The sequence below is a fragment of the Scomber japonicus genome, chromosome 6 (assembly GCF_027409825.1).
Source record: "Scomber japonicus isolate fScoJap1 chromosome 6, fScoJap1.pri, whole genome shotgun sequence".
NCBI lineage: Eukaryota > Metazoa > Chordata > Actinopteri > Scombriformes > Scombridae > Scomber > Scomber japonicus.
Window position 1 is genome coordinate 5,376,123 of NC_070583.1, and position 27,298 is coordinate 5,403,420.

Below are 27,298 nucleotides of genomic sequence, written 5' to 3' on the forward strand. Positions count from 1 at the left end.
TGCAGCACCATAATTGCTTCAGTTATTAGTCCCCGTGGGCAGTAATTCCTTCATCTACTCCTTATTTTTTCTGTTGAATGTCCAGGTTTGAGGCATGTCTTCAAAACAGCCTGAAAACTTTCCCCTCCATTACACTGTGGCTCTTCGTGACTGATCATAAAGATTGCCGTTGTCATCATTTCACTTTAAATGATAATCTTTTCCAACCCCCAGAACATCAATCATGGGATCATTTCCAATCAGAATAGTGGAATACACGTGTAGAGCAATTTCTATCATTATGTGTTTGTTATCACAGTAATAGGAACATTCAACCACACAAAGCTTTGGACACATGTGAGAATAGACTTTGCATGACATATGCTGTGAGTTTCAGTTGATTTTCTTTCTAGTGTTATTACTGTATTGTACTGATATTAAGGTACAGCTCTGTGGAATATACCTCTCAACATAAAAGTGCAATATTCAAACAAACATTTACTTCTAAAGAAGTTAAAGCTCCAGCAACACTTGTAGTGTAGAACAACTTCATTAGCAGACCAACAGGTTCCAGTAGTTAAAAAGTAGAAAGAAATTAAAAACATACAAAAAATAACCAATTATTTGAATCCAGATATGTATCAGCCAATGGGTTATCTACCAAGATGAGTTAGGTATGTGGTCATGTGACTTCAGGCCAATCATTATCCCAGACATGCAGAGAGGCAAGGTAAAAGTATCTAATAGATGACACCATGGGTCATACTCAAGATACTCAAGTGTTCCCATTTGATATGCCATATTTAGCTCACATGTATAAAAGGGCTAAATGTGGGAATAGTAAAAATACAAGCATCTGTCTAATGTGTGCATAGGTACTAAGTACTGTGTATATAATTGAACTTATGTGTGTGTGTGATTTTAACTTGAATGTCAGTTCAGTTTTATTAGTTTCATTCTATTAGAGCTTCACTCAGGCAGTGCAGAAGAATTTAGTTGGATACACCTGCACAATGAAGATGAACTATTCTATTCTGTTCTCATAACTCAAGGAGCCTTGCAGTCCTGTCACTCTTTCCAAATATCCCAACATCACAGTTAACTGTCATAAAGGTTTTTCTATCAGGATTTACCAGCAACAGGTAATGAGCTGATATGTTATAGTGTAGGTGATGCTGCTGGTTGGATGTCATGGTGTGGAGCTGATAGTTTTGTAACACTGTCTTAGGTGTGGGTAATGCTTTTTAAGCCAGGCGTCATACTGTTTCCAGTGTGCATAATGCATCATAAGGCCTATCAAGAACACGCATGTGTATGATTTGAAGTACGACAGCAGTATGACGCACATCCACCTTTTATGCTTTAATGCTACTGTACTGCACCGTTTATATGTTCACTTCACAGTCCTTAATGCTCAATACCCAATTTATTACACATTTACATTTACACATGTTTATTTGTTGATGTTTGTAAGAAACTGTGGTGTGGACACATGGTTAAGGTGCTAAACTGCCATGCATGCACAGATTGGACTGAAATGTGAGCTGTGCATGTACAGTACAAGAATATCAACACTCATGATTAGGATGGGAATGAAAATGAGAAGGTTACATAGGGATGATGATGTGGCAGATTATATCATTATATCATTCAGGCAGAATCATGATCTTAACATATGTTTGGGTTTTGAGACTATTTTGCAAGTTACTGAACTGTACTCAAGATTTAAAAAACTTTATTGTATGACATGATAGAAATTTTCTCTACATACACCCATGAAAGACTCATATAAAATGACATTAAAACACAAAGAATTCCACAAATAAATAAGAGCTGTTGTGCAAGGCTGCATTAAAAAGTAGTTAAAAAGTAGTCTATTTGACCTAATTTAAAATGAATATTGCAGTGTGAAACTAAACTAACAGAACAACCAAACTCATTTCACAGCTGAAAAGCAAACAGTTGATGTTGTGTAGAAGTGTTAATGTTCACGACATGCAACAGAAAAAAACACGTGACCATTCTGACAGTGGTGACACAGCCTGAGATCAGATATGAATCAGATCAAGGACCACAAATTCAAGTAGTCCAGATCTGATGTGTAAACATCAGATTGGATTTGTTCACACTTGTTTAAAAAAAATCTGATCTGAGCAACTTGTAGTCAAGAAAACAAACAGTGTATCTAGGCCACCTGATAGAAAAGCAACCTGTGCATTGTTCATTCATATTCTTGATCCATTCAGAGAAATGTTGTAAATCACTAAGTAAAAGAGATGTACTGTAGCTCGTCCACTTCCATGTTCGATGTGTTGTGCATTCTCAGATGCTTTTCCATTTTCCATAACATCTTGTTTTGTTTTTTTTGTTTTTGGCGCCATTCTCTGTAAACTCAAGAGAATGTTGTGCGTCAGACATCAGTAGTTTCTGAGATATTCTAACCACTCCGTCTGGCAACAACAATCATTCCACAGTTAGTCACATTTCTTTCCCATCCCGATGTTTGATCCGAACAACAGCTGAACCTCTTGACCGCTGAGCTTGCTGCCACATGATTGGCATTAGATATTTTGCGTGAACTAGCAAGTGTGCAGGCATGCTTAATAAAGTTATTTTAAATGCTGAGTGCTTTAAAGTGGGCATATGTAGTCAGTCTGTGGACAAAGTGACAAGTCATTTGACAAAAGCTTGACAAGTACTGCTGCTGGTGTCAGTATGCATTTTTTATCACTCTACAATAAAGTGGCTTATCCATGTCTAGGAGATCTCCCTAAGCCTGAAGCCATGCAAACAAGCTGCTTTTTCTGTTATATAAAAATGAATTGCCTTTTTTTTACGTTTTGCTATTATATAAATCATTCCATAGAAAACCTCATTAATTGGTCTATTAAGGAAACATGGAAACTAGACTGCACGCCTGTTCAGACAGCTGTGTGATTTAATGGTTGTACAATACATCCTGTATTTGAATTGGCTGCATACTCCATTAACACAAAGCCAAGCTATTATCCTGCCGACTGACTGGTTTCTTTGCTATTCAGCCTTGTTTTAGTACACTGATACCCATCATAAAAGCAACAACGCACAAGGACGGGTGGAGGGGTGGAGGGGCGGACCGGCTCGGAGGTCCTTCTTTTCTTCCTATCAATCAGCACAGACGTCTGCTGGCCTCGATTCTACACATACATGCAAAAAGCATACCGTCACATACAGTACCAACAAGAGCAACACGCATGCCAGGCTTGCATATAGACTTCTTGCAGTGTAATGCTTGCTGTCTCTCTTAATGGCATTCATAACATATTGCAAGAAAAACAAACCGCAGACAGTTGACATAACTATGTATGTGTGGACAAACTTTAGTTGCATAGTGCATTGTTGATGTACTTCCTGTTTAAGTGTCTATAATGTGTCACTAAATAGCCATGACTGTGGTTTAGAATTTACAATATTAGTGCAATACTTTTACTCAATAGAGAAATGAAGAAACACAAGTCAACACATGTAATCTATACAAGCTGTTTAGCCAGCTTATGCATATGTGTTGATCCTGACTGCATTTATGTATAGGTGTGTGTGTGTGTGTGTGTGTGTGTGTGTGTGTGTGTGTGTGTGTGTGTGTGTGTGTGTGTGTGTGTGTGTGTGTGTGTGTGTGCGTGTGTGTGAATACAGTATAGAAGCATAAATGTGACAAGTGCATTCAATCAAAAGTAATTCAGTGTACGTGTATTTGTTGTCTTTGAGGAATATTAAAACCTGAGGTGTCAAATTTAAAATGCTGTCCTACAACAGGCAACTGCACAAGAGCTTTGTCTAAATAAAATGGTCTAAAATTGGGAAAATTATGATTTAAATTCAAGAACTAGCCAATCAAAAACATCTAAGACAAGACATTTATCGCCATCTTCCAATACTTCCTGTCTCAGACACATTTAAGTCATCCAACACCTAGCCCTAGTTTCACTCCATTCCATATATATCTTAGTGGTCCAGAAACCAATTCATTTCTATGGAATCTCCAAGATCAGCTGATCTGCACATTGAGACGTAAATCCATGCAAATGTTTCTCACCGATTCAGTTTGCTTTGGTTTTTTATTCTGTCATAAAACAGATTACACAGAACACGCTTGTCCAAATATTCACCCAAAGAACAAACAAACAGAAACACACATTCAATCAATTTACTGGCTGTCTAACTTTGATAAACACAATTCATGACATGAATAGCTGGCGGTTAGACTTACATAGTTTGCCAAGAACCCTGCAAGTATTCACTACGTCACTAAGCTTAAAGCACCATCCATTTTATTGTGTGATGGAACTGTGTGCTGTGAAATGGTCAAATATTCAAATAGTGTCACTCAGTATTATTATGATAGAAGACAATTAGCACTTGGATTTTCCAGTCACAACACTAAACCTACAAAGCTTGCTCTCATATTTTTTAGCCTCACTTTGTGATGGAGGCTCATTATATTTTTGTAATCCTTACTTCCTCAGCTTTAATCATTAGTATTGTTAAATGTACACATTAAACCCCTTTAATGGGTGCAGATGTACATGCACATTCTTCTAACCACTGACCAAACGGAGAGCACCAAGTCCAGTTTTCCACCACAAGTCGCAGTTTGGAAGTGACTGCAGCTGAAATGTAAACAGCATGACTAGAGCAACTAGTCTCAGTGCATTCACTTCTCTTAAAGAGCAGGCTGCTGTTTACTTTGACATGCTGTTCATCCGTTCGGTTGGTTATAATACTGTATGTCAGGACCTAGTGGTACCGTTACCACTATCCTCTCTCCTCTGCTGTTTACATGGACTGATAAGCATCTCTAAGGCCCATAAGCAAGCATGCATTTGTGTTGTTTAGGAAGTGTCTTGTAGCCTTTTCAGGAAATTGACTGAGGAAGTTTACCACTATAAACTAGAATAATATTTACTGGTAACTCTTTAAAACCATGACTAATTTAGGATGAGTTTCTGTCTGTGTCATCTGTCATTACAAATGTCTCAGTGGAATACATGTTGTGGGGTTTCCACTACATTACCAGTAATGTGGAGTAACCAGTTGCGTAATTAAATAACAAAATATATGTAATTGCAATCCGTTACAGTTAGGAAGATCGCAAAAGGATTCCATATGAATGTATGTCTTCTTGGAAGTTTACAGTATATGGAGGATATAACATTCATTCTGTTGTATTGCATCTGTTTGCAGTGCAGGAATGACTTATTTTGGCATATTTCTGGACAACGTGGGTCAAGCAAAGCCATGGGAACTAATTTGAGTGCAATACCATCTAGGGTATGGCTAACCAAGAGGTTTTGAAGCCAATGACATACTGGCCACACTTTGAACTTACAACATCTGGGTCCACCTTAGGCCCAAAAAGCAATTGGAAAATAAGGGGAAAAGGAGCAGCTATAAAATGGTAGATACATTTTTTGAGCGTCGTAACCCCCCACAATATGACTCACTATCAGAAAGCAAGCCATTTAGAAAGTCGAGAAAAGCTGCAAACTATTTTATCCCCATTCATTTTTTCGTGTGGTCAAATTTAGACTACTAAAACACTAAATTAAGGGTATAGGAAAGGTGGCAGTTCAGTTAGATATTAAAAAAAGTAAACATGCCCCTGTACTTCGTCAGTGTTAACATTTTCAGTGAGGATGCTGATTACAACCAACTGACCAACTCTTTTCTCAACTTTAATCAAATGTCTTGATTTGCCATTAGGGAATATAGAAGGGAATCAAAAGGAAATACATTGACAGTGAATGCTTTCCAGATGTGGTCAGTTGTGGACAGTTTGCCAACAGATTCGATATACTGTCTATACTTTATCTTCATTTAAAAAAGTGGTCAAAATCAAGCAGTAACAGAAACAGCATTTGGTGTTTTGATGATGGTGGTGGAGAGCGCTGACCAACACATCACTCCAAAATCTCCCAGAGGTCTTCAGTTGGGTTAAGATGTGGTGACTGTAAAGGCTGTAGCATCTGATCCACATCATTTCATATGGAAGCATCATGCCTGTAGAGTAGCGTCACAATTTGATGTTTCCTCATTCATTTATTTCATCCTCACATACTGTTCATATCCACAGTATCCCTTCATAATAACTCTCATCAGTCATAGGTGAATGTTTGGTTAATCCTTAAGGAAGCTTTCAGAGAACAGAGATACTTTATTCTTCAGTTTCAAACATTTTTAATCACACTTATGTTACATAGAACAGGGGAACACAATGAGTTCAATGAATTATATTAAATGTAAAGAATGCCAACAGTAATATATGGATGTTTTAGTTAAATATGGGTCAAACACTCAACAAAAATGTATATCAGCTGCATACAAATGTTGGTAAGAAGTTGAAATATTTCCCTTTTTGTATATTCTTGGTCACATTAGGAGAAGTGGTCAGTAAGAAAATAGTATTTAGGGTGTTTTTACTGCTCTTAAATGTCAAAGTGGGTCAAATATATAAGTGTTAAGTCTATTTGTGTACATGTGAGGTGGTCTAACTTAATTGTTTTAACACAAGGTTTATATAAAGTGGGCCGCAGCTCCATCATAAGGTCAGTGACCCTCTATGGTTGAATGATAGATCTGAATTCACTGGACACAGATGAAACATACCAGGAAAAGATGCCAAAGAGTCAAATGTGTCTGCTCTTGCTTCCCTTTAGAGCAAACTGAGTGTAATAGTATTGCTTTTCAACATGCCAATCTGATTTGTCATGAACTCCCAGGCCTTTCAGTCCGTCCAGAAAGCAGGCTACATAAATAATGAAGCGTCCAACCATTCAAGTCTTTCACTATCTAACATTTCAATTGACGTAAATATGGCCAGTCTTTAGCTACCGGCTTTCTTACAGCTTCCATATGCGTACAGCTGTATGTATATTGTATGTTGCATAATTGTGACTATGATCTCAATAGCCGGCCTAATGTACAGACTGAAGTACTCACGCAGTGGACCACACAGACACAGACACACACACACACACACACACACACGTGCACACACCATTTGGATACTTGACTAACTCAAAACTATTAGTTAATCATTTTGTGACATGCCCAGAGGGCCATGTTGTCCCCTCGCTTTAACCAAAGAGAGAGGAGAAAGCGAGAGAGGGAGCAAATGAGTGCACTCTCTCCCCCTGAAAGCTACTCAACGCTGTCGTGACAGACAGAAAGAACAAACGCAAGAGGAGGAGAGAGAGAGATAGAGAGAGAGGGGAAAAAAGACGTCAGGGACCGAGTGAAAGAACAGAAAAGGGAATGTGAGGGCTGGCTGAGGCCGAAGAGTATGGTGCTGAGAGAAGAGACGGCGAGTGTGAAAGCAGAGTGTGGTCATTATATCTGCCCTTCAGCGCTCCTCCTCCTCCTCCTCCTCCTTACCCACCACCACTACCTCTCCTCTCTCTCTCTCTCTCTCTCTCTCTCTCTCTCTCTACACGTTGCCAGGGCGAGAGTTTGAGCGTAATGTGCGGCGACAGTGTGAGACGATGAAGAATAATTCCTGTATTCAGAGCCGCCACCGCTCGCCCCTCCTCCTCCTCTTCTTCTTCTTCTTCTTCTTCATCCTCCTCCTCCTCCTCATCCTCTCTCTCAACTCCACTGACAAGTCAGGCCTGGATATCATTGTATCATTTATCCCAGCCTCGCTTCTGCCACTCTGCCTCGTTTGCCCAGAGGGAAGTGTGAAAAGTGTGTGTGAGTGTCGAGAGAGTGTGTCTACATGTGTGAGGGCCTGTGTGTATGTGTATGTGTATGTGTATGTGTGTGTGTGTGTGTGTGTGTGTTCTGGATGCAGAATGTAATTGTGTGTATATGTGTCTTTGCGTGTTAGTGTCACTCTGCACTTGTGTGTATGTCGTGTTTGTGTGTGTGTGTGTGTGTGTGTGTGTGTGTGTGGCTCTAGCTGACTGCAAATGGGCTTTTGTGGAGGTTTTTTGGAGACTGCACTTAACAGCTCGCTCAAGGGAGACACACACATTCACAGCGACACACAAACACACACACGTGGGGCTGTAAGGGTTCACAAAAAAGGAGGCCGAGCGAGAGCAGAGTGAGAGAGAGAGAGAATTAGGGCGAGAAAGAGAAAGAGAGAGATGGTGAGAGTGAGAGTGAGAGTGAGTGAGAAGCACTTTTTAAAGCCCCCTTCTCCTGTGTCTGTTTTGGGACCGGAGACACACTTTGTGCCGAGCATCAGAAATGGACTCGTGGCGGAGGGCGATTCCACTTCACCCAATCTGTTTCACCACCATCGCCGGCGGTAACGGCATCAGTACGCAGCGAAACACTTGTTGTTGCTGTTGCTTCCTGTGGCTCAGCTGACTCCTGAACTCTGGCTGCTTTCAGACGGCTCTGCTCTCTGTGAGATCTGTGAGCCGTCACTCTAACTGCATCCAGCCCATTCTCTTCTACACTGTCACTCCAGCTGATACCAGCCACTTCCATCATGTGACACTTTAGTGATTGAACAATATGGTGGGACATTTTGATCATTTATACATTATACACTGAATGACAGTGTTGGGGGGTAATGTGTTCCAAAGTACGGCAGCTCAGAAGGGACAGCGTTCACTTTGTGGAAATATTTGCATTATTTTGAATTTATGGGAGGAAATAAGGGCAATAACATTATAGTAAGATATATTCAGGTATGTGATTTGAAATGTAATGTTCCCCAACACTGCTGAATGCTAAGAGGAAAACAGGAAAAGTGCTAATCAGTTCACTCCAGTCCATATAGGTGCTAGTGTGGTTCTTATTCTTCCATACCACTGCTAGCAACACACTGTTTGTCCACCATTTGTAGCTGCGGCACAACTTTGGTCGATTGATCTCTCGTACCGTACAATGTAACACCGGCACTCTGATTGGCTGCCAGCTGCTGTCACTCAAACTGTCAGACACCGACACACACATCCTGCCAGCTGAGATTCCAACAAAGACACTTTTTTAAAAATTCCTTTTAATGATTGAAAAGTATTAACAGTACATTAAAAACACATTGACATTATTTTTGACAGCAAGACGAGATTCCTAAATGTGATTTAGTCTGTCGAAGAAACACTTGCATCACCTTTTACTTCTAGTACAACACCATGACTGCCTTTGCTGATAGACTGCCTGAAAGTTTTTTCCTCCTTCTTCACCGTGACTCCCAAAGCATGCAGAATTCTTGGAGTTGATCAGAGAGGCAGTCAGGAGGAGATCTTTTACCCTAACTTTAAGTGTGGTGCAACAGAACAGGTATAAACTTCATTTCAAGCATACTAAACCCCTGTAGGATTCTAAACTAACACCGCTATAAGCATCGATTTATTATTATTGCACTCAAGCTACTTAAACACCAGAACACACAGTAACATGCTGTGTAATATGTCTTCAGTGCCACTTGTGAAGAGACCTGTGTTTGTGTGCATGAAGGCAAAAATCCATTAGAACCCTTTAAAGCATTTGACTTAAAAGGACATGAAAACATGATTTAAATCAACTTTTGTGAAATCACAGACATGAAAGTAGCACACAGTGCACTGGCTCAGCACGCACACACTCACATGAGAAACTTGTTCCGGTTCTATATGCACAATGCAAAGAAGATGAGATCACGCACGTCATACTTTCCATAGCTGCAAGAGTGCACAAGGGTGTCATCTGCTCCTGTACTTGAGTACCGTGACACCTGCAAGTGAGCCAAGTGCACATTTGAAGATTTTAACATACTATTACACTCATAGTGTTGCATATGATCGGGTCTGAAAAAAATATTAATAATAACTTTATTTGTGTAGCATCTTTCATATGATAAATGCAGCTCAAAGTGCTTTACTACAAAATAAATGACATACACCAAGTGCTTCACATTAAAAGGGAAATGAAAGGAGCGTAGGTGAACTTTAAAAAAAGAACAGAACAGAAAAGAAAGAAGACAGAAATAAAAGCATTAATGTAATGTAAAAACGACATAAAATCAGTGCAGTAGTTACAGATAAGAGCTAGTTCAAAGTTAAAGTGAAGAGACAGGTTTTTAGCTTTATCTTAAAAATATTGAATGAACTGGCCTCCCTGATATGTAAAGGTAGTTTTGGAATGTGTTGAATCTTCCAGAGACACCCAGAGGTGTTGTGACAAAATGTGTATCCCTTCAGTAACTAGGAATGTTTATTTCTAAAGCCTACTTTCAATCGTTATTATGTGATTAAATATTTAGCATTTTGATACAGAAATGTACATCCATAAATAGTGATGTCATCAAAACAGTCTTTGATTGTATTATATCACATTTCAGTGCCTGTAACATCTTAACATATAAGATTTAAGTACATATTACTTAGTATGAACACAATGTTTGTATTGACAGACATTCACTCACTCAGATAGTGTGTTTTTTTCGGGGGGGTGCATAAACTCAACACACTTGTATACACGCATTCTGCTCACACCTCTCATGTATACACATATATTACACACACACAATCTCTCCTAACATGACCCTGCACGCGGGTGTGTGTGTGTATCAATAAAATATGGCAGCATGAATAAGTGATAGGATACATAATGGAGAGGCAGCTGAGCTGAGCCGGCCCAGCTTTCCACAACACTGGAACTTCCTGTCAACACACTGTCTAAGCAGGGACAGTGTGTGTATGTATGTACGCATACAGTATATATCAGGCCTCACTCCAAGAACTAGTTGGAGAGAAAGTTAGAGGAGAGGATGGATGGAAATGGGTCAGCAGATGTTCTGAAATGAACAATCTTTTACTTTTAACTCTTAACTTCCAGATTTCGGTCTTTCTAACACTGGTCTGTGCTGGTATGTGTGAAGAAACATTTAAAAATGTGACTTTCAGCTGCTGAGCATCTTTCATTTGACAAGCTACTGCATGACAAAGCAGCCTGCAGCGTACTTTTCAAACCATATGAACTTTTAACAAAGATAAATGATGCAAAACAGCAGAATGATCCATGAGCGCTGTTACAAAAGCAAAGCTGTTAACCTATAAAGGAGACAGATGATGTCATACATATAAAAGATTCACCAAAATACTCTGTGTGTTCCTGCTTTTGTAATTGTATCATTACTTCCTTAGTGATGTGTTTCCTTTTTAAACAGGATCTTAGGGAACAATAGATAATGAAGGATCAGCTGTTAATAGACATTAGAGAGAGAAGGCTGGAGGACTTCAGTAGGCTGGTTGAAAATCTTCTGATTACTATAAAGGTTGGATACTGAGATCACTAATGAAGATGCACCTAGGAAGTAGCAGTTCTAGAATAGAAAAGAGTGGAACAGATCTTGATTGTCATTGCAAGTATACAATGAAACTCCATTTGAACAGTCTAATTGCAGCATAAAAAAAATAAAATAGAATATAAAATATATACAGATAACACTAGTACACGCACGCAAAAGCCCAAACACATCTCACCCATACCCATGACCACATACACACTCATACCCATACACATGAAAACTTTAAATATGTGTTCTAAAATAGAAATAAGTATATGAATAAGGGGCAATGAGACACAACAGTTATACACAGTTCATTATTGCACAGAGTCAATTATATACCTGATATACCTGCTGTATTATTTTTATCATGTAAACTAATAATGATGAAATCCACATGGGCCCATTACACAGAGCCGTGGGTGATATGGATAAATATAACATCTCAATAGTTGAAACCCAGAGATAAAATGATCTCTGCTCAGTATGTATAACATGTAAATCTATATGGGACACTAACTCCAATTCAGTTCTTTAAGGTGCATTAACACCTCTATAGTGTTAAAAAAAAAAAAAAAAGAAAGAAAGAAATTCACAACAACTTTTAATTGAAGCTGGCTTTGATTTCCCAGTGTGAAGGCAAGGTGAGGAAGCTTCTACACATTAGCACATTTTACAGGCTGCCATCATATCCTCTTCCTTCATGACAGGAACGTGAGCAGCTTTGATTTCAAGTGAAAGGCCAACACGGCGGCGCAAAGTGTATCACTCCAACTCTAGTAGGATGTGAACTGACCACAAACACAGAGAGGGAAGTGATGATATCATGTGCTTTGTGTTTATACTCATGCACACTGATATGATAATAAGACTTGCTGTACATTGGTGCAGCCACATGTCCAACATGAAAGCTCAGCCATGATTACGCCACATTAAAACAATTAGAGCTGATGTATGAAATGCATCTGCTTCGTGCTGATGCTATAGAGATAATGTTATCTCACTCCTCCACTCCAAGTCACTCAAACGCAAACAAAAGCAATACAAGGATGTCTAATTCAGTAATTAGGAAATGAGCCAAAATGATCCTAATGATGAGCACAATCATCTGCTGGAGCAGACTGACAGTAATTTGAGAGGAAGATTACACAAGATAGCGAGAGCTTCCTTTTACATTGCTAGCTATTTCAAGCCTCTGATTGGTTTGTGTACGTTCTGTTTTCCTGTTAAGAGATTAGAAGAACAGGTTTTGACCCAGAAAAGCATTTGGCTTGTTTGATGAAGCAGATTACCACCTGCAATTTAAAATGATTCTCTTCATTTTGAAATGATGAAATAGTATCCATGTACTGACATTTAAAGAGTATAGTTATTATTTATGTGTACATCTGCTATATAAGTGTGCTTTTCTGTCTGCCTTGATAAGTTGTGCTTCGTTAAACTTGTGTGTATATCTTGCGTGTGCGTGCCTGGAGTTTTGGAGTAAACATTGTGGATCACCAGATAAGGGGCAAATTTAAAGTTACCATCCACTCTGAATGTAAAAACAGTCAGCATGCACCTTTAAAGTTACCATCCACTCTGAATGTACTCTGTTAACTTGATAGCAGCCTCCATAGCCAATCATCTTTACCCGCATTTAGTTAGTGAGTGTTTATGTCATCCCCTGTGTCTGCCAGTGCATCACTCACTTACTGTTTTCCCAGTGTAAACCTTCTATCCTCTTCTCTCTTGACCCGCATCTAACCTGTTTAAAGAAAGAGCAAATGCTTCACATGAAAGCAGATAAAGGAAATCATGCTTCTTAAAGGTCAAACCCCAGGTTAAAAGCTGACCTTTTTCTACTCAACAACACACTTGCTGTTTATTCAAACCCAAGAATGATAAATTTGTCCCCTTGAAAAACAGCTTTTCTACTGTATATAAAGGCAATACATATGTGATGGAGGTTCCTCTTTGTATCCTGCTTCTTGCGTTTCAAAAGACTGTCCTTTTATAGAGAACAGCTTGAACCTTTTACCTTTTGACCCCTTGCTGACTCTTTGACTGTGTGTGTGTGTGTGTGTGTGTGTGTGTGTGTGTGTGTGTGTGTGTGTGTGTGTGTGTAGGTGCGTGTAGGTATGTGTGTACAGTATGTGTTTGTGTGTCTCTCAGGGTTAACTTGTACACAAGTACCCATAGTACATTGGTGTTGTGCTTAATGGAGCTGGACTCTTCCTCTTACCAGTTCTGTAGTCCTACATGAGTTTGCTTTCATTTGCTGCTGTTCTTGTTTCACACTTGTTCTGAGAAAAGCATCACAGAGACCCATATGTGTGTGTGTCTGTCTGTTTGTGTGTAAATGTGTGTGTTTGATAACTGTATTACTGCGGCGGCTACATTTAGACATAAAAATATGGCCGCTATTAACATTTAATCAAAACAGCATCAGATTGAGTCATCTAACTCTGGATGCAACTGATGCTGAGAGACAATTGCTTACATCATATCATCAGACATCAGAAAAGGTTCCCAGCTTATGTGCATGGCTATGTTAGACTAGACAGCAGTGTGATGAGGGGATAACATCAAAATAATGACTAAGGCAATACATCACTTGTCCATATTGTGTCATTTGGGGACATGAACACACACCAGACACACTGTGCAGACACAAGCACTCAGGTTATAGTAGCCATGATGTGCTAATCCAGGAAAGAAGGAAAGACGTATTGTGTATGGATGTTAGACAATAGGTCAGTGACCCATCCTGACAAATATCAGCCCTTAATGAACACTTAAGCACGGCTGGTATGTGGTCTTACATAGAAAACAAAAGGCGTGGTTATTTTGTCTGAAAAGAATGTTTTTCAATTCCCGGCTCCTCCAGTCTGCATGTCGATGCGTCCTTGGGCAAAATACTGAGACCTGAATTGCTTCCGATGGTTGCGCCAACAGTGTATGAATGTGTGTGAATGTGATTTAAGTGGTCAGAAGACTAGAAAAGCACTATATAAGTACAGTCCATTTACTACATCTATAAAGACATTCATGTGATTTCCCATACTCGTCCCTGTAATCTTTGATGGTATTTCCTACAAAACTGTGAATATATTTTGGAATTAGTTGATATTAAGGTTTCATTGGACAGTTTACATTTCAGTGTCATTTTCAGCACATTTACTCTCTTAAAATCAAAAAGTTTTGGGGGACATGCTGAATACTTGTATGTATATGGGGATTTTCTGAGGGGAAAATGTACAAATTTAGAATCTTACATGAATTGAATACTTTATACATTATACTCCATGAGGTAGGAAAGCCTAATACAATACAAAAGCCCTGAGTAAAAAGCAATACAAAATCAGAGAACAGACTGAACTATATTTCAGACCCCTCTCTCTAACATTAGTAGGAATTGAATATTCATTGTACTGTGTGCTGTATAGAATGATTGCAACAATCTTGGTACACAAAATATCATAAGGAGCAGAGCATCACTACATTACCAAATAAGTGCATTCTCTATTATTGACAAATTTCACAGCCATTGTTCTTGAATTCAAATGTGAATCTATTCTTTACCCTAGACCACATCACACACACACACACACACACACACACACACACACACACACACACACACACACACACTCACACACACACACACACACACACACACACAGCAGCCTGATGTGGCCTTACCTTGGCGTGGTCAGATATGTGATGTGATGATGAGGGACAGCCTCCTGACGCCGTGCTGTCCATCAGTTTTCTCGGCGGACACCAACACCAGCTACCTCTTTCAGCTGAGACCGGCCCTCCTGTCCAAAAGCATTGACAGGGTTCTCCCAGCAGGCCTGTCAGAGGACATCAGACCTGTATGTGAGCGTGCGCATGTGTTTGTGTGTCCAGGTTAGAATTTCAAAGCCAAGGATCTGTTTTCCACTGTAGACAGTTGTTTGCTTTGTGAAGTGCTTATGCTAGTAGAAACATTTGAATGTGCTTACTGTTGGTGCGCTTGTCTTTTCAAGATGCTTACCCCAAGCACTTTTTGACATTTCTATAAAAGAGCATGTAAAATTTCCCCAAAACCTTGTGCTGCTTTAGGAAAGGTAACAGAGGCAACTACTGCTTAAACAAGACAGACATGGGATGTCAGGGGGGCTCATTGCGGGAACCCCCCTGACATCTATGGACAGTGTTTTCAGAGTGTTTCAGCAAAACCTATAAAGCCTCCACCACCAATACCCTCAACAACAAAAAAAGTAATTAAAAACAAATTGAGGCTAGGGGATTCAAATGGATGAACCATGAACTTCAAGAGGAAGATACAATTGATAAATTGCCCGTAGAAGTGAATGTGAGCGTGAATGGTTGTTTGTCTCTGTATGTAAGCTCTGTGATGGACTGGCAACCTGTCCAGAGTGGACCCAAACCTTTGTAGGATAAGCAGTATGGAAAATCCATTTCTAGGTGTAATTATGAAGTAAAAAGGTATTTAAAGGCCTTATCCAAACTGAGTCAGTATCTTAAAGTTTGTGGTTTTATTTTGTTTGCTCCAATCATTAGTGTTATCAATTCTGTTAAAGTATACTCACCAAAGTAATTGTTAGGATCTCTTAATGCAGCAACATTGCTACAAATAAACTGAATGATGAAAACAAACCAGGTGAGTTTGATTAGCTACCTTTTCATTTGGAGGCAGAACTGAAAGTGAGCACAGCTGTAATGTCTTGTAATTTATATTTAATTTATAATCATTCATTGTACAGAAAAACCATGAGTGCACACAACAGTAAGTCAGACACAAACACACTTTGGATGATATTCATAGTACTCATGTGAAACCACCAGCCTGGTTTTGTCGTCGCTCTGTTTGGGCTCACGTCTGAGAACAGCAGTCGGTCTATAAAAGCAGTTCCATACAGAGTCCAGTGGTGAGGCGGCTGTCAGTCTGCTCTGGGTAAGTAGCAGTCAAAGCCTGGGTCACCACTAGGTTTTCATTTGAGCTTTAATTCAAAGCGGCCCAAATAGAGTGTCAGGAGTGTCCCGGCCCGTTGTTGGCACCCCTTCTAATGAGCAGCCGCTGGGAAAGCTGTGGTCAGCTGTGTATGTGGAGCTGGTGAGGCTTTACAATATACGATCAGAGAAGACCAAGAGAAAGTCTCAGCTCAGGGGCCTGAATTAGCCCCATGAATCACTTACTTTCTTTTTCATTTGTTCCTTAATCACGCAACCTGTTGAGTAACATGATTCATGGGAATAGCTGCTGGCTGTGGTTTACCCTGTGGAGTTCAAGCATGAGGCCGACAAGCATTCTCAGTGGACTTGCCAGTATGGGGGCTGGACACTGTTAGTGTTTTTTTTAAAGGTGCTTAAAGCTTCTCTTGGCCTCTTTGAGTCGGTTGGAAAGCTGTAGACTGAGGAATGAAATAACTGGACTCAGAAGTTAAGTGTTATCAAGCTTTAAACCAATCGTTTTAATCAGTGTTCCCACTTTACAGGCAAATATGAAGGATAAATACGTCCACATCCAGCACGTGGCTCCGTTCGAACCCTGTACATGCCACTCATCCTGATATACTGTATGTGGTGTGTGTGTGTGTGTGTGTGTGTGTGTGTGTGTGTGTGTGTGTGTGTGTGTGTGTGTGTGTGTGTGTGTGTGTGTGTGTGTGTGTGTGTGTGTGTGTGTGTGTGTGTGTGTCTGCAGGCGCGTTAATGTGTGCTGTCTCTTACACAGGAGGGTGTGTTAAGCCTGGCTTTTCACAGTCCATCAGGATGATCTCCGGTAGATGTTAATGAGCTTTCCCACTAATGTGAGCTCAGTCGTCCAACTGGACAGCTTTCTAAGGATTGTGCTGAGCGAGGGCTCACATAATGATGATGACATGATTTCATGTGTAAAACATCTTTAAGTCCTTACTATTAGTATATTTGAACATATTTTGTTGTTGTAGTGAAGTGCAATACCTTCAGGTTTAACATTATAGAGCTACAAATGATGGATTTAAATAATGATGACAGTACAGTTGTTACTAAGCACCGTATGTGGAGGTGAAATTTGGAGCCAGTGGCCTTCCTGATGCAATTTTTGAATTTTATTTCCCACTTAAAACCACAGCTTTGATCACACTGTTTTCTGCACCATACCCAACAGTTATTCTAACAGTTCCCACTGAGGTAGACACTTAGGAGCTATCATGTCCTCAACCCAACTCATCTTTTATTGCCAACTTGGGATTCCGATAAATGGGGCAAGAGAAACATCATTAACAATAACACCAAAATCATATCCTCAGTAATATGTTTGGCAGGTTTAAATGTCTGAGAAAGTGTTTACATTGTACATTTATGGACAATTTACTGTCTAAATCAAAAAAATTGACTTATTTTTGGCAAAGTTTGATACAGTTCAAAGAATAAATTAATTATAATCTCTGCCAATTACATACTGTATGGGGCAGTATGAAGAATGTGTTAAAACAGCATTTATACCATAATGTTAGGAGATAGAAAAACATTCTCATTTGAAACATCTCCTCAGGTAGAGATGTAACTGCATTGTCACAGCATGTAGAGACCTACCTGGCAGATAGCACCGTCAGTACATTGAATAAGAAGGTGTGGACTTCTAAAAATGCCAGAGGATACATTACAGATACAGATAAACACAGTACATTTCAATAAAAAATGTGCTACAAACACCAATATGGCAAAATAGTAGTTATGTATATCTAAAAACAGCAGGGTGTCACCTGCTAACTATGTATGAATTCATCATCCAGGGTTTTTCATGATCAAAGTGTCCTTCAGCAAGATGCTAAACCCAAAAGTGTCTCCCCATATATGACAGAAAAAGCTTCTATTAAATGTCAGTTTTTTAATTTATAAAGGTCAACACTGAGCTGACCCTCTGTGATAGTAGCAACTATATAAACACAAACTCAGACTGTTGGTGTGTTCGTTTTAGAAATGCCAGTACCAACCTGAAGGAACCCAAATGTGATTCAATTGTGTGTGTGTGTGCCTTTTTGTTACCTCACTGGGACCTTTTACAGTATAAACACCCACCTTGTTGGGACCAGTAGTCCTCATGGGGACTAAAGCCCAGTTCTAATGAGTGTGTGTGCGTGTGTGTGTGTGTGTGTGTGCGTGCGTGTGTGTGTGTGTGTGTGTGTGTGTGTGTGTGTGTGTGTGTGTGTGTGTGTGTGTGTGTGTGTGTGTGTGCATGCGTGCGTGCGCGTGCGTGTGCGTGTGTGTGTGTGTGTGTGTGTGACTGTGAGTGTGTAAGAGACCGTTGGGGGTTGGAATGTGACGTGAGAGCACTAATCAGAGCCAGCTGGGGCCAACGGTGAGATTAAAGTTAAAACACAAAAACAATCAGCTGGGATAAGTATACAATCGCTATGGGTTACTGCCTCCATCCCAGCCTCGCAGGAGAGGAGAGGGACAGAGATGGAGAGAGAGAGAGAGAGGGAGAGGGACAGGATGGATAGAAGGATGGGACTCTACCCGGCCCTGCTGGCACAGACCCCCTGATTAAGAGCTCCTTTGTGTTCTCTTTGATCCTTTCCTCTCTCTCCACCACACTGAGACTAGTCCCACCACAACGTGAACATGACACACTTCGACACACAGCCAGTCAAACCCACAGGAAGTGTTCTGCATATGTAGCTATGTGTGTGTTCCTACACTGCATATCTGCATTTGTGAGGGTTTCTGTCCTCTTGAAGACAGAAAAACAAGATTAATCCATTTGATATTGTAACGGTTCTTACTTATAAAAAGGTTGTAGGTTCGATTGTTGGCCTGCTGGTAGGGTTAATATTACAAATAAGGTAAAGTGGGTTGGGTTAGGGTAAGAATTTAGAAAGTTATCTTGAGACTCAGAACCTCAAGTGCTTGTCAGATTGTCAAACAGTGTCTGAAACTTTCTCTAACACCAGTTGCAACGTTGGATACTTGGAAACTTCCCAAAACAGACAATCCAACAATCATGTGATGTGATGGATGAGCAGGTGTGCAGAGGTGTGAAAATAGACTGGGTTCAAACTTCTCAGTCTCTTAAACTCTCTTTCTCATTTCTCATTTCTCATACAACTACTTCTAACTATAGTGCAACACCGTCCACGTCTTTGAGGAGAAACTGACAGTCCATTTGTATGATTCACTGTGTCAAGTCTATAAAGACATGGCAAAGACACAGCGTTTTTATAGAAAGCATCAGGAGACGGTAGACATAAAGAAGCTACATTCTGGTTTGGTCACTGATCCGCTTGGTCGTCACATCGTAGAAACTAACTGAAAGCTTTTGAACTGGAGGTTTCGAGTAAAAGTTAAATTCTGGTTTCGTACTGAATCACGAAAAAAAAAGAAGTCTGACAGGACAAGAAACGAGCAGCCAGGACGGTCGCATGCTTCTCGTGCCGGGCTCTACAAACACGCACCCGCAAACCTCCACAATTACGTAACTGTGGTGGATGCGTGCCTCCGGACTCATGGTGGTCTGCGGCCGCACCGACTGCACACCACTCTCTGTTGATGATTGGTCTGTGGGACCACTGACAAAATCACTTAGGCTTCCATATCCCTTTGTTTGCTTGCAACCTGTCTGATCATCTGACTGCTTGTGTTTCATGACCTGTCAGACTTTGTTGTATCCATGTTGTCTTGTTGCCAGATACCAACATTGGGAGAGTACAATGTTAGCACAACAGGATACAATGACGGCTACAAAGCTACAAAAAAAAAAAAAAACCCAAATTGTAACAAGACTGAATTTGGACGATTAAGACAAAATGATGTGCCTGTGAATTCTGAAGTTGGAGCTGCAGTATTTGTTATACATTTGAGAGTAGTTTTAGCCTGTGTGTTTGTATGAAAATGAAAGTGTGTATGCTGGAGTGTGTGTGTGTGTTTGTGTGAGAGTATAAGAGGATTAAAGCCTGTTCACAGCCGAGGGTGCAGACCGGACCATTTCTGACTATTCCCTCTGTGTATCTGATAGGCTGATGAGGTATTAACTCGCCCGCTGTGTTGTTATATGTGTACTGTGTCTCTGTTGGATTGCGTGAGGACATGTCTCCCAAAAAAAAAAAAAAGTCAAATTTTCCTCCCTGTTCAACACTGCCAAGAACCCCCCCGTCCTCTTCAACTCTGGCCTGAAAAACCTCCTCCGTTATCTCCAGCTGTGGCATCCGCTGCTGTTTTTACTGATAGCTTTTTTGACTCTGTATCTTGTGTTGACTTGCACTTTCTTTTGAAGTGTGGCCACTGGTGTCGACCCAGCGCGCAGCTCCAGTCCCAGCGGCTGTACAGACTCAACTACAGTAACACAATGACTCCCAAGATTAAGCTCTACGCGTGCCGATATCTGGAGACAGCTTTCACAGTCAAGAACATTTTATTTTAGTGTCTGATGATGGTCAAAGTGCTGTTAGAGAAGCTTTTTCCCTTCTCTGGAGAAAACACAAATAGACACATTTAAGATGCTGCTATCAGCTTTCAAACTTCAAATGCATATCATTTCTGGCTTAGGAAATGGCATTTATACTGTAAAAAACAGTATATCTAATCCTTCATGTCATTATGTTTATAGTTGTAGTTATGATTCTTAGTGTGAACAGCCTTTTACATACCTATAATCATATGCAGATCCAACTTCTCTCTGTGTTTTACTGCTGTATAGGACACACCTCACTTTTCAATGAAAAAAAAATCACATTTAAAGTGCGACTTCTACACCAGTCTTTACGGTATTAGCACAAAATATTTATCAGCCGGCTCAGATCAGCAGCACTCTAAAAGCCCCTATCAGTCAAACTTTACAGTAGTTTCCATTTCTTCATTGGCCTCCCTCCAGAACGGCATTATCTACACATCACGACGGACAAAACCACCTTGTAAATAAGCATATTACTTTACCTAGTGACATCAGCCCCAGAGGAAAAAGATCCCCAACATTAGAGCGCTGGGGGATTGTGTCGGGGGCGTGAGAGGTTAAGACTTGTTGAATAGCTGGTAGGCGTCACACAATGAGGTGGATTAGGCAGCACTAGAAAGGGCCTTTAGGGCTTTACTGGGGTGTTCAGCAGCTTACAGCGCCTACAATAATACAAGCAACAGTTCACATCCAGCTGGGCTAGAGGTTGGCAAAAAGACTAGCTGGGGAGGAAGAGGAGGGGGGGGGGCAGGGGGGAGTGGTTGGCAGTTCTGGTCAGAGTGGCAGGAAACAAGATGGCTGAGATGTTTTTTTTTAATTTGATAGCTCCTAATTTATTTGAGATGAAGAAGCAGTTTATAGAGTTATTCGTTGCTAGTAACAAGCATTTTGCATAAGATCCCTGGGGGTCCTCCTGAACCCCCCCCCCCCCCCCCCCCCCCCTCCATGTGTGTCTCGTTGGGAATTGCAGCAGGCAGTGCAGCGCTGCAGAGGTGACGCTCTGTCTCAGTGGCTCCAGCACTCGCCTCTGCTTTCCTGGAACGACGACTAGAAAAATGATATCATGACAGATGACCCATATTCATACAGATAAAGCCCAGTATGTGTGTGTGTGTGATATACTCATGTATGAGACGTACATGGAATGAACCACATTATTAATTGAGTAGACAATGCATTCAATTTACTGATATTAGCCAGTCTGTGCTGTTCTTCTTGCACATATACAGTAGGCAGGTACAACAACACAATACTATATAACCATATATCGTCCCTTTATCTCCCAACACTACCCCAAACTATATCTGGGATTCAAACACACACACTACATAGTAAATAGATGTATGAATACATTCACAAAACAATACATAAAAAGAGAGAAAATATTGTTTAATGCATGAACTGTAAATACTATGTATTTTTTAAACACCTCAAAAAAGGAGTATACCTTCATTTGTAAATTTAAAAATGAGAAACACAAGAGATTTTACATACAGTAATGGTATATTGTTTAGTTCTTCACATTCTGCTCATTAATATGTCCATACAAAATATATCCACATATATGATAATTATATATGTGACACACCTTTTGAAGTATTTCTAATGTAGTTGATAACAGTTCATAGTAAGTGGAGAGCTGTACAGTCACAATGTTCTCCAGTTTAAATTCAAATAATGATTAACAGCTATTAGCAGTGTCATTCAATAGAATAGCAGCATTGGCCTCATAGCTCACTATAACTCTATTTAAACCCAGAGCAGTGTGAAACAGCAGTCCTCACCTTGCCCTGGGATTACTGCTGCATTTCTGCCCTGTGTAGTGTTGGGGAATTAAACCAGAAGGGTGGGGGGGTGGGTGGGTAGAGGGGGGGGCTGGCGCGCTGGGATAACACCGCAGAGTGGCACATTGCGTGTTAGCCGGGATAATAACAGTGTGGTTTGTATTAGGTTTCCTGAGCTGAAGTAAGAAGCTCTGCTTCCTGCATACTCACCATGACAAAGAGAGTATCCATATTAGCGTCTGAACATCTGCAGGACCTATTAAACACTCGCTGCGGTTTTATGTCAGTGCTCCATGAATTTGAAAAGACTCTTAAGCTAATTAGGCCTCCTGTTCATCTCTAGGTCACTGCTGTGTTCTGCTGTAAGGTTTTGACTGACAGCAGTGTGCAGTTCCACGTCACCTCAAACAGCAAAAAAGAATTCATTGCTTGATATTCTGGCGCAGTAAAAAGTCCAGCAGTGGAAAGCGTTTTAAACTGATACCAGAAGAAAAGTGTAGGTCAGAGCAGATTACACCCACAGACTACTACAGGCAGCAGCTCACATGTTATTCTGGAGCAGTATTTATGAAGAGTATCATGTTAGTATTCTGTGATTTCAGCTCACATGTCCTCTCAGGAGACGAGGAGGTAATTCCACATTAGTTCACCAATAAATATCACAAAATGTATCCTGTCCTCTGCCTGACCCTCATCACAGGTTAGAGTGGAACATGTCCTCTGATGGTTTGGAGCCTAGAAAAGTTAGAAATGTGTGGTTCAAACTCACACATTACTAATGTAATCAAGCCAGGCAGTACTCTGAGCATTAGACTTAGTCTAATAAATAAATAAATCATTTCATATGTCACTGTCACAGTTTCAAACCTGTGTGGAGAATGCTTTAAAACCTTATTTAGACTTTCGTATAGGGAGATAAATGTGGAAAAAAACCCAAATTTCAATTTTGGGTTGAGCTGGATTCCCGATTGCTTGGCTCCAACTTTTGTCAGGAGGCAAGTTTAAAACATAGAAGGGAAAAAAAAAAGTAAATGTCGTGCAATCAGACACACGAACAACCCCCCCCCCCCCCCCCTACCTGGAGAAGCATGTTGTAGCCTTTAGTCATACCAGATATGAGCCTGTGGCCCAGATGTGGCTCCCAGTGTGTGGCTAAAGCTCCGTCAAAATGAAAATGTAATAATAATCTCTGTCGTACAACACAGGTCCTCCCACGTGCACGTTTCTCTTTTCTCACGTACATACATTATCAAAAATTCAGCTCTCAATTTTACCGATGACAGTCACACTCCGTCATGGACCACGCTGTCATCAGAGCAGGCACGGAGCAGCACCGGCACACTAGACCTCAGCTACACGCCTGATGGACGTCACACTACACTACATGCATCAAGGTCTTAATACTGCGCTGCCACTTACGCGCACGCCATTCTGTCCACATATCGATGGATATGGTTTACAGCATGTAATAACAGTAATAGGTTCCTTATGGGGAGATCCTCACCAGAGCGGCTCGGTCAGAGAGAGAGGGATGCTGGGGATGTGGAGCAGCGTGACATGTCAGAGAAATACTGTGTGTCACCCAGAGCATGCTGGGAGAAGCGGTCAGATTTACTGATGCTGGGGATTAATCCTGTGTTTGACTTACATACACATGTCAGGTGTGTTTTTTGGTGTGATGGATAATTGTTGGTTAAACATGAAGGATAATTCTAAGTATCACATTTATCTCCAGTGTTCTACTCATGATGTTATGTTTTGATGCTGCTGTCATCTTAATCTAATCATCTGTTAATGTTTTGTTACGTGTTTAACACTCCTAAAAAAAATCATGTCAGACACAAATGATTATTGAAAGCTGAGTATTTGATCTTTACACACAGGAGGGTTCAAATCTCAGTGGAATGGAAAGGTAAAAGGTAAAAATACAAATAAAAATGAGCTATTTTTCAAATGTTTAAAGTCTTAACAAAAGCAGTCAATACAGATAATCCTGCTGAGATGACTGTGTGTAAAAACTGGCACAGGTTTAGGCCTAAATTGGGGGCGGAAATATGATCAAAGAATACGAAGAGAAGACTTGACAGAACATTTGCTGCCAGCTGTCAGGATTTGACAGTTTTGGATAGTTGGATGCATGGGGTGCATTTCAGTCTGTATTCAAGCACAATATCTCAGCACCTGATACGCAGCTCTAGCAGTGTGTGTGTGTGGGGGGGGGTGTAAAGTTACTCAGATGGATTTTATATAAAGTAATAATAAGTTAGAGTAAGTGTACACTATTTTGTATACAAAATAGTGTTATTTGTTGCATGTGTTGGTCTGTGATGTCACCTGATGGATCTAATTCTGTATTCTCTCTCTCTCTTTCTCTCTCTGTGTGTGTGTGTGTGTGTGTGTGTGTGTGTGTGTGTGTGTGTGTGTGTGTGTGTGTGTGTGTGTGTGTGTGTGTGTGTGTGTGTGTGTGTGTGTGTGTGTGTGTGTGTGTGCGCGTGCAGAGCTGCAGAGGGAGGGCAGCATCGAGACCCTCAGCAACAGCTCGGGTTCCACCAGCGGCAGCATCCCGCGCAACTTCGAAGGCTACCGCTCTCCTCTGCCCACCAACGAGAGCCAGCCACTCAGCCTCTTCCCCACCAACTTCCCCTGAGAGTCCCCCACCTCTCCTTCAGGAAGAACCATCACCACCACCACCACCATCCAGCCCACCCACATACCTGCCCCCCCACCCCCACCTAAAATACCCACTCACCCACCTCATCTGTTCACACACACAGCATCACACTGACACACTGATGTGTTGAACTGAAACCAAATCGTGTGTAGGGTTTTGCGTGTGTGTCTCTGTACAGTGTGTGTGTGTGTGTGTGTGTGTGTGTGTGTGTGTGTGTGTTATTTCTGTTCTCATACAGCTGCTCACAAATCAGTGTGATGCCAGATACACACAGTATTAGTATTTCATGGGTCGGCTTTTGATTTGAAGGCTGATATTTTTATCGAGGCTGCTGACGGATTTCCAATATTTTCAAATTTAAATTTAATGTCAAAATCATTCCAAAAAAAACAAAAAAAAAAGAATTATTTAGCGTTTAACCCTCAAATTGCCTTCACGTCAGGTTGAAAACACCTGGATAAATTCACTGTAAACCCAAACTAATGTGGCTTACAGTTAACAGCCCTTCTAACTGTTGCTGAGCAGTCAACCAAATGTAAAAGAGTGAGTGTTTTGACACAGCTGTGATCGGAGAGGATCTTCGTTTATTTACAATAGATGATATTTAGTCAGAGACAGGTATCAGCCTACATTTGAGTGGAACCCTCGCTTTGTTACACGGTGTTAAATCACCTCTCAGAAGCCAGTTGACACAGATGTTTTTTGGAAGCCAGCCATCCTCTCCTGTCTGCAGTCTTTACGTGTGAGTTTGAAGTTTTACAGTGTGCCTATTGTCTGAATGAGCCATAAGAAAAGGAAGCGCCGACAAGAGGAAAAATGTTTATTCCAGTCAGTGTAGCAGCTCCTTTTCCCTCCGTGTGTGTGTGTGTGTGTGTGTGCGTGTGTGTGTGTGCGTTGCCGCTCTCATGCCCTCTCTCTCTCTCTCTAAATGTTTTTGATTTAATTTGGTCCTTTCATGCCTTTGATTTTCGCATAATTACATTTGACAAAAGATGCAGTAATGAGATGACACTATTACTACGTTGCTGAAGTAATTTAGATGTTTACAGTGTAATTGAGATATGTTTCTGAAATCATTTAGATATATTCCCCACTCGGCCTTTCCAGATAGTAAATTTTAATTGAGCGGAGTAATACAGGCTTGTGTAGCCGTCATGCTGTATTTTGTACATTAGCAACTTTTGACCAAAATCTTTTTTTCCCCCCTCTTTGTTTAGTTATAGAGCTCTAAGCTTAAAATATATATATTTTCCTTAAATGTTCTAGCTTTTCCCAGCGTTAAGACTTTGATCATCAGAAATTCCTCTAATAAACCCAATATGCCTGTTAGTTGGTGGAAAATAATATGCACTATTTACAAAGAGTCACCTTAGAGAGGATGATATATGAAAATGATTTAAAAAAGAAGTAGTGTACAATCCCACACATGGGACTGTCTGCATGTCAGGACGGGCCTGATGCTGCTCGGACACACAGCGAGGGCATGAATCCGCTCGTCTTAATTCAGAGCAAATGCTTGTTGTTGACAGTAGGATTTTATTTGTTACAAAAAAAAAAAAAATACTGACTTCTTTTCCCAGCATTCATGCAAAAGAAACATAATAAAAAAAACTGGAGGAAATGGAACTGTTTGTCTTTTTTTCTCTTTTTTTCCTAACTCTGATTGCTCCTAATTGTGCCGTTCAGATTTCAACCACGGCGGTGACCATCAGCACATAGTACCACTTGGTAATTAGTACCATATTTTTTAACAGGCAGTAAAGTGTTGTTAAAGGGACTTTTTATGGGCGACTCTGGCTCTTTGTTCTGAGGCAGCGGAGGACCGAGAGGGCATGTTTGTTTCTCTGCTTAATCAGAACAAAACTTCTAATGCTTCAAAAAAAGAGAGGAAGTCAATGCTGTACGGAAACCATTTATACTCATTTAAATTAAATTAAATTAGTGGTGGATTATTCCTTTTTATGCTTTATTTCAACTCATCGATGTGTTCATAAGCTACTAGTCATAAAATTTTAAAAAAGGGTCTTTGCCCAGCTACTATGGAATTAATCCAAACTTGAAGAAGATGGCCAGAAAAGAAAATTGCACAATAATTTAATATATAACTCAAACATGCTTTTTAGATTAAAAACAGTCCACACGTACGCTCAATTATTTATAAGGAATTAATATGAAAAAAATGT

The 27,298-nt window shown here is 40.4% G+C and overlaps 1 protein-coding gene across 1 annotated transcript in view; it reads left to right on the forward strand.

The window, feature by feature from the left end:
* Nucleotides 1-26,728, forward strand: part of bcas3 (BCAS3 microtubule associated cell migration factor) — a 359,279-nt gene extending 332,551 nt beyond the window's left edge. Inside the window, exon 24 of the mRNA XM_053321422.1 lies at nt 24,943-26,728. Within this exon, the coding sequence (XP_053177397.1) occupies nt 24,943-25,091 (149 nt within the window). The 3' untranslated portion in view covers nt 25,092-26,728. The remainder of the gene's footprint in view (nt 1-24,942) is intronic.
* Nucleotides 26,729-27,298: the final 570 nt, after the last annotated feature.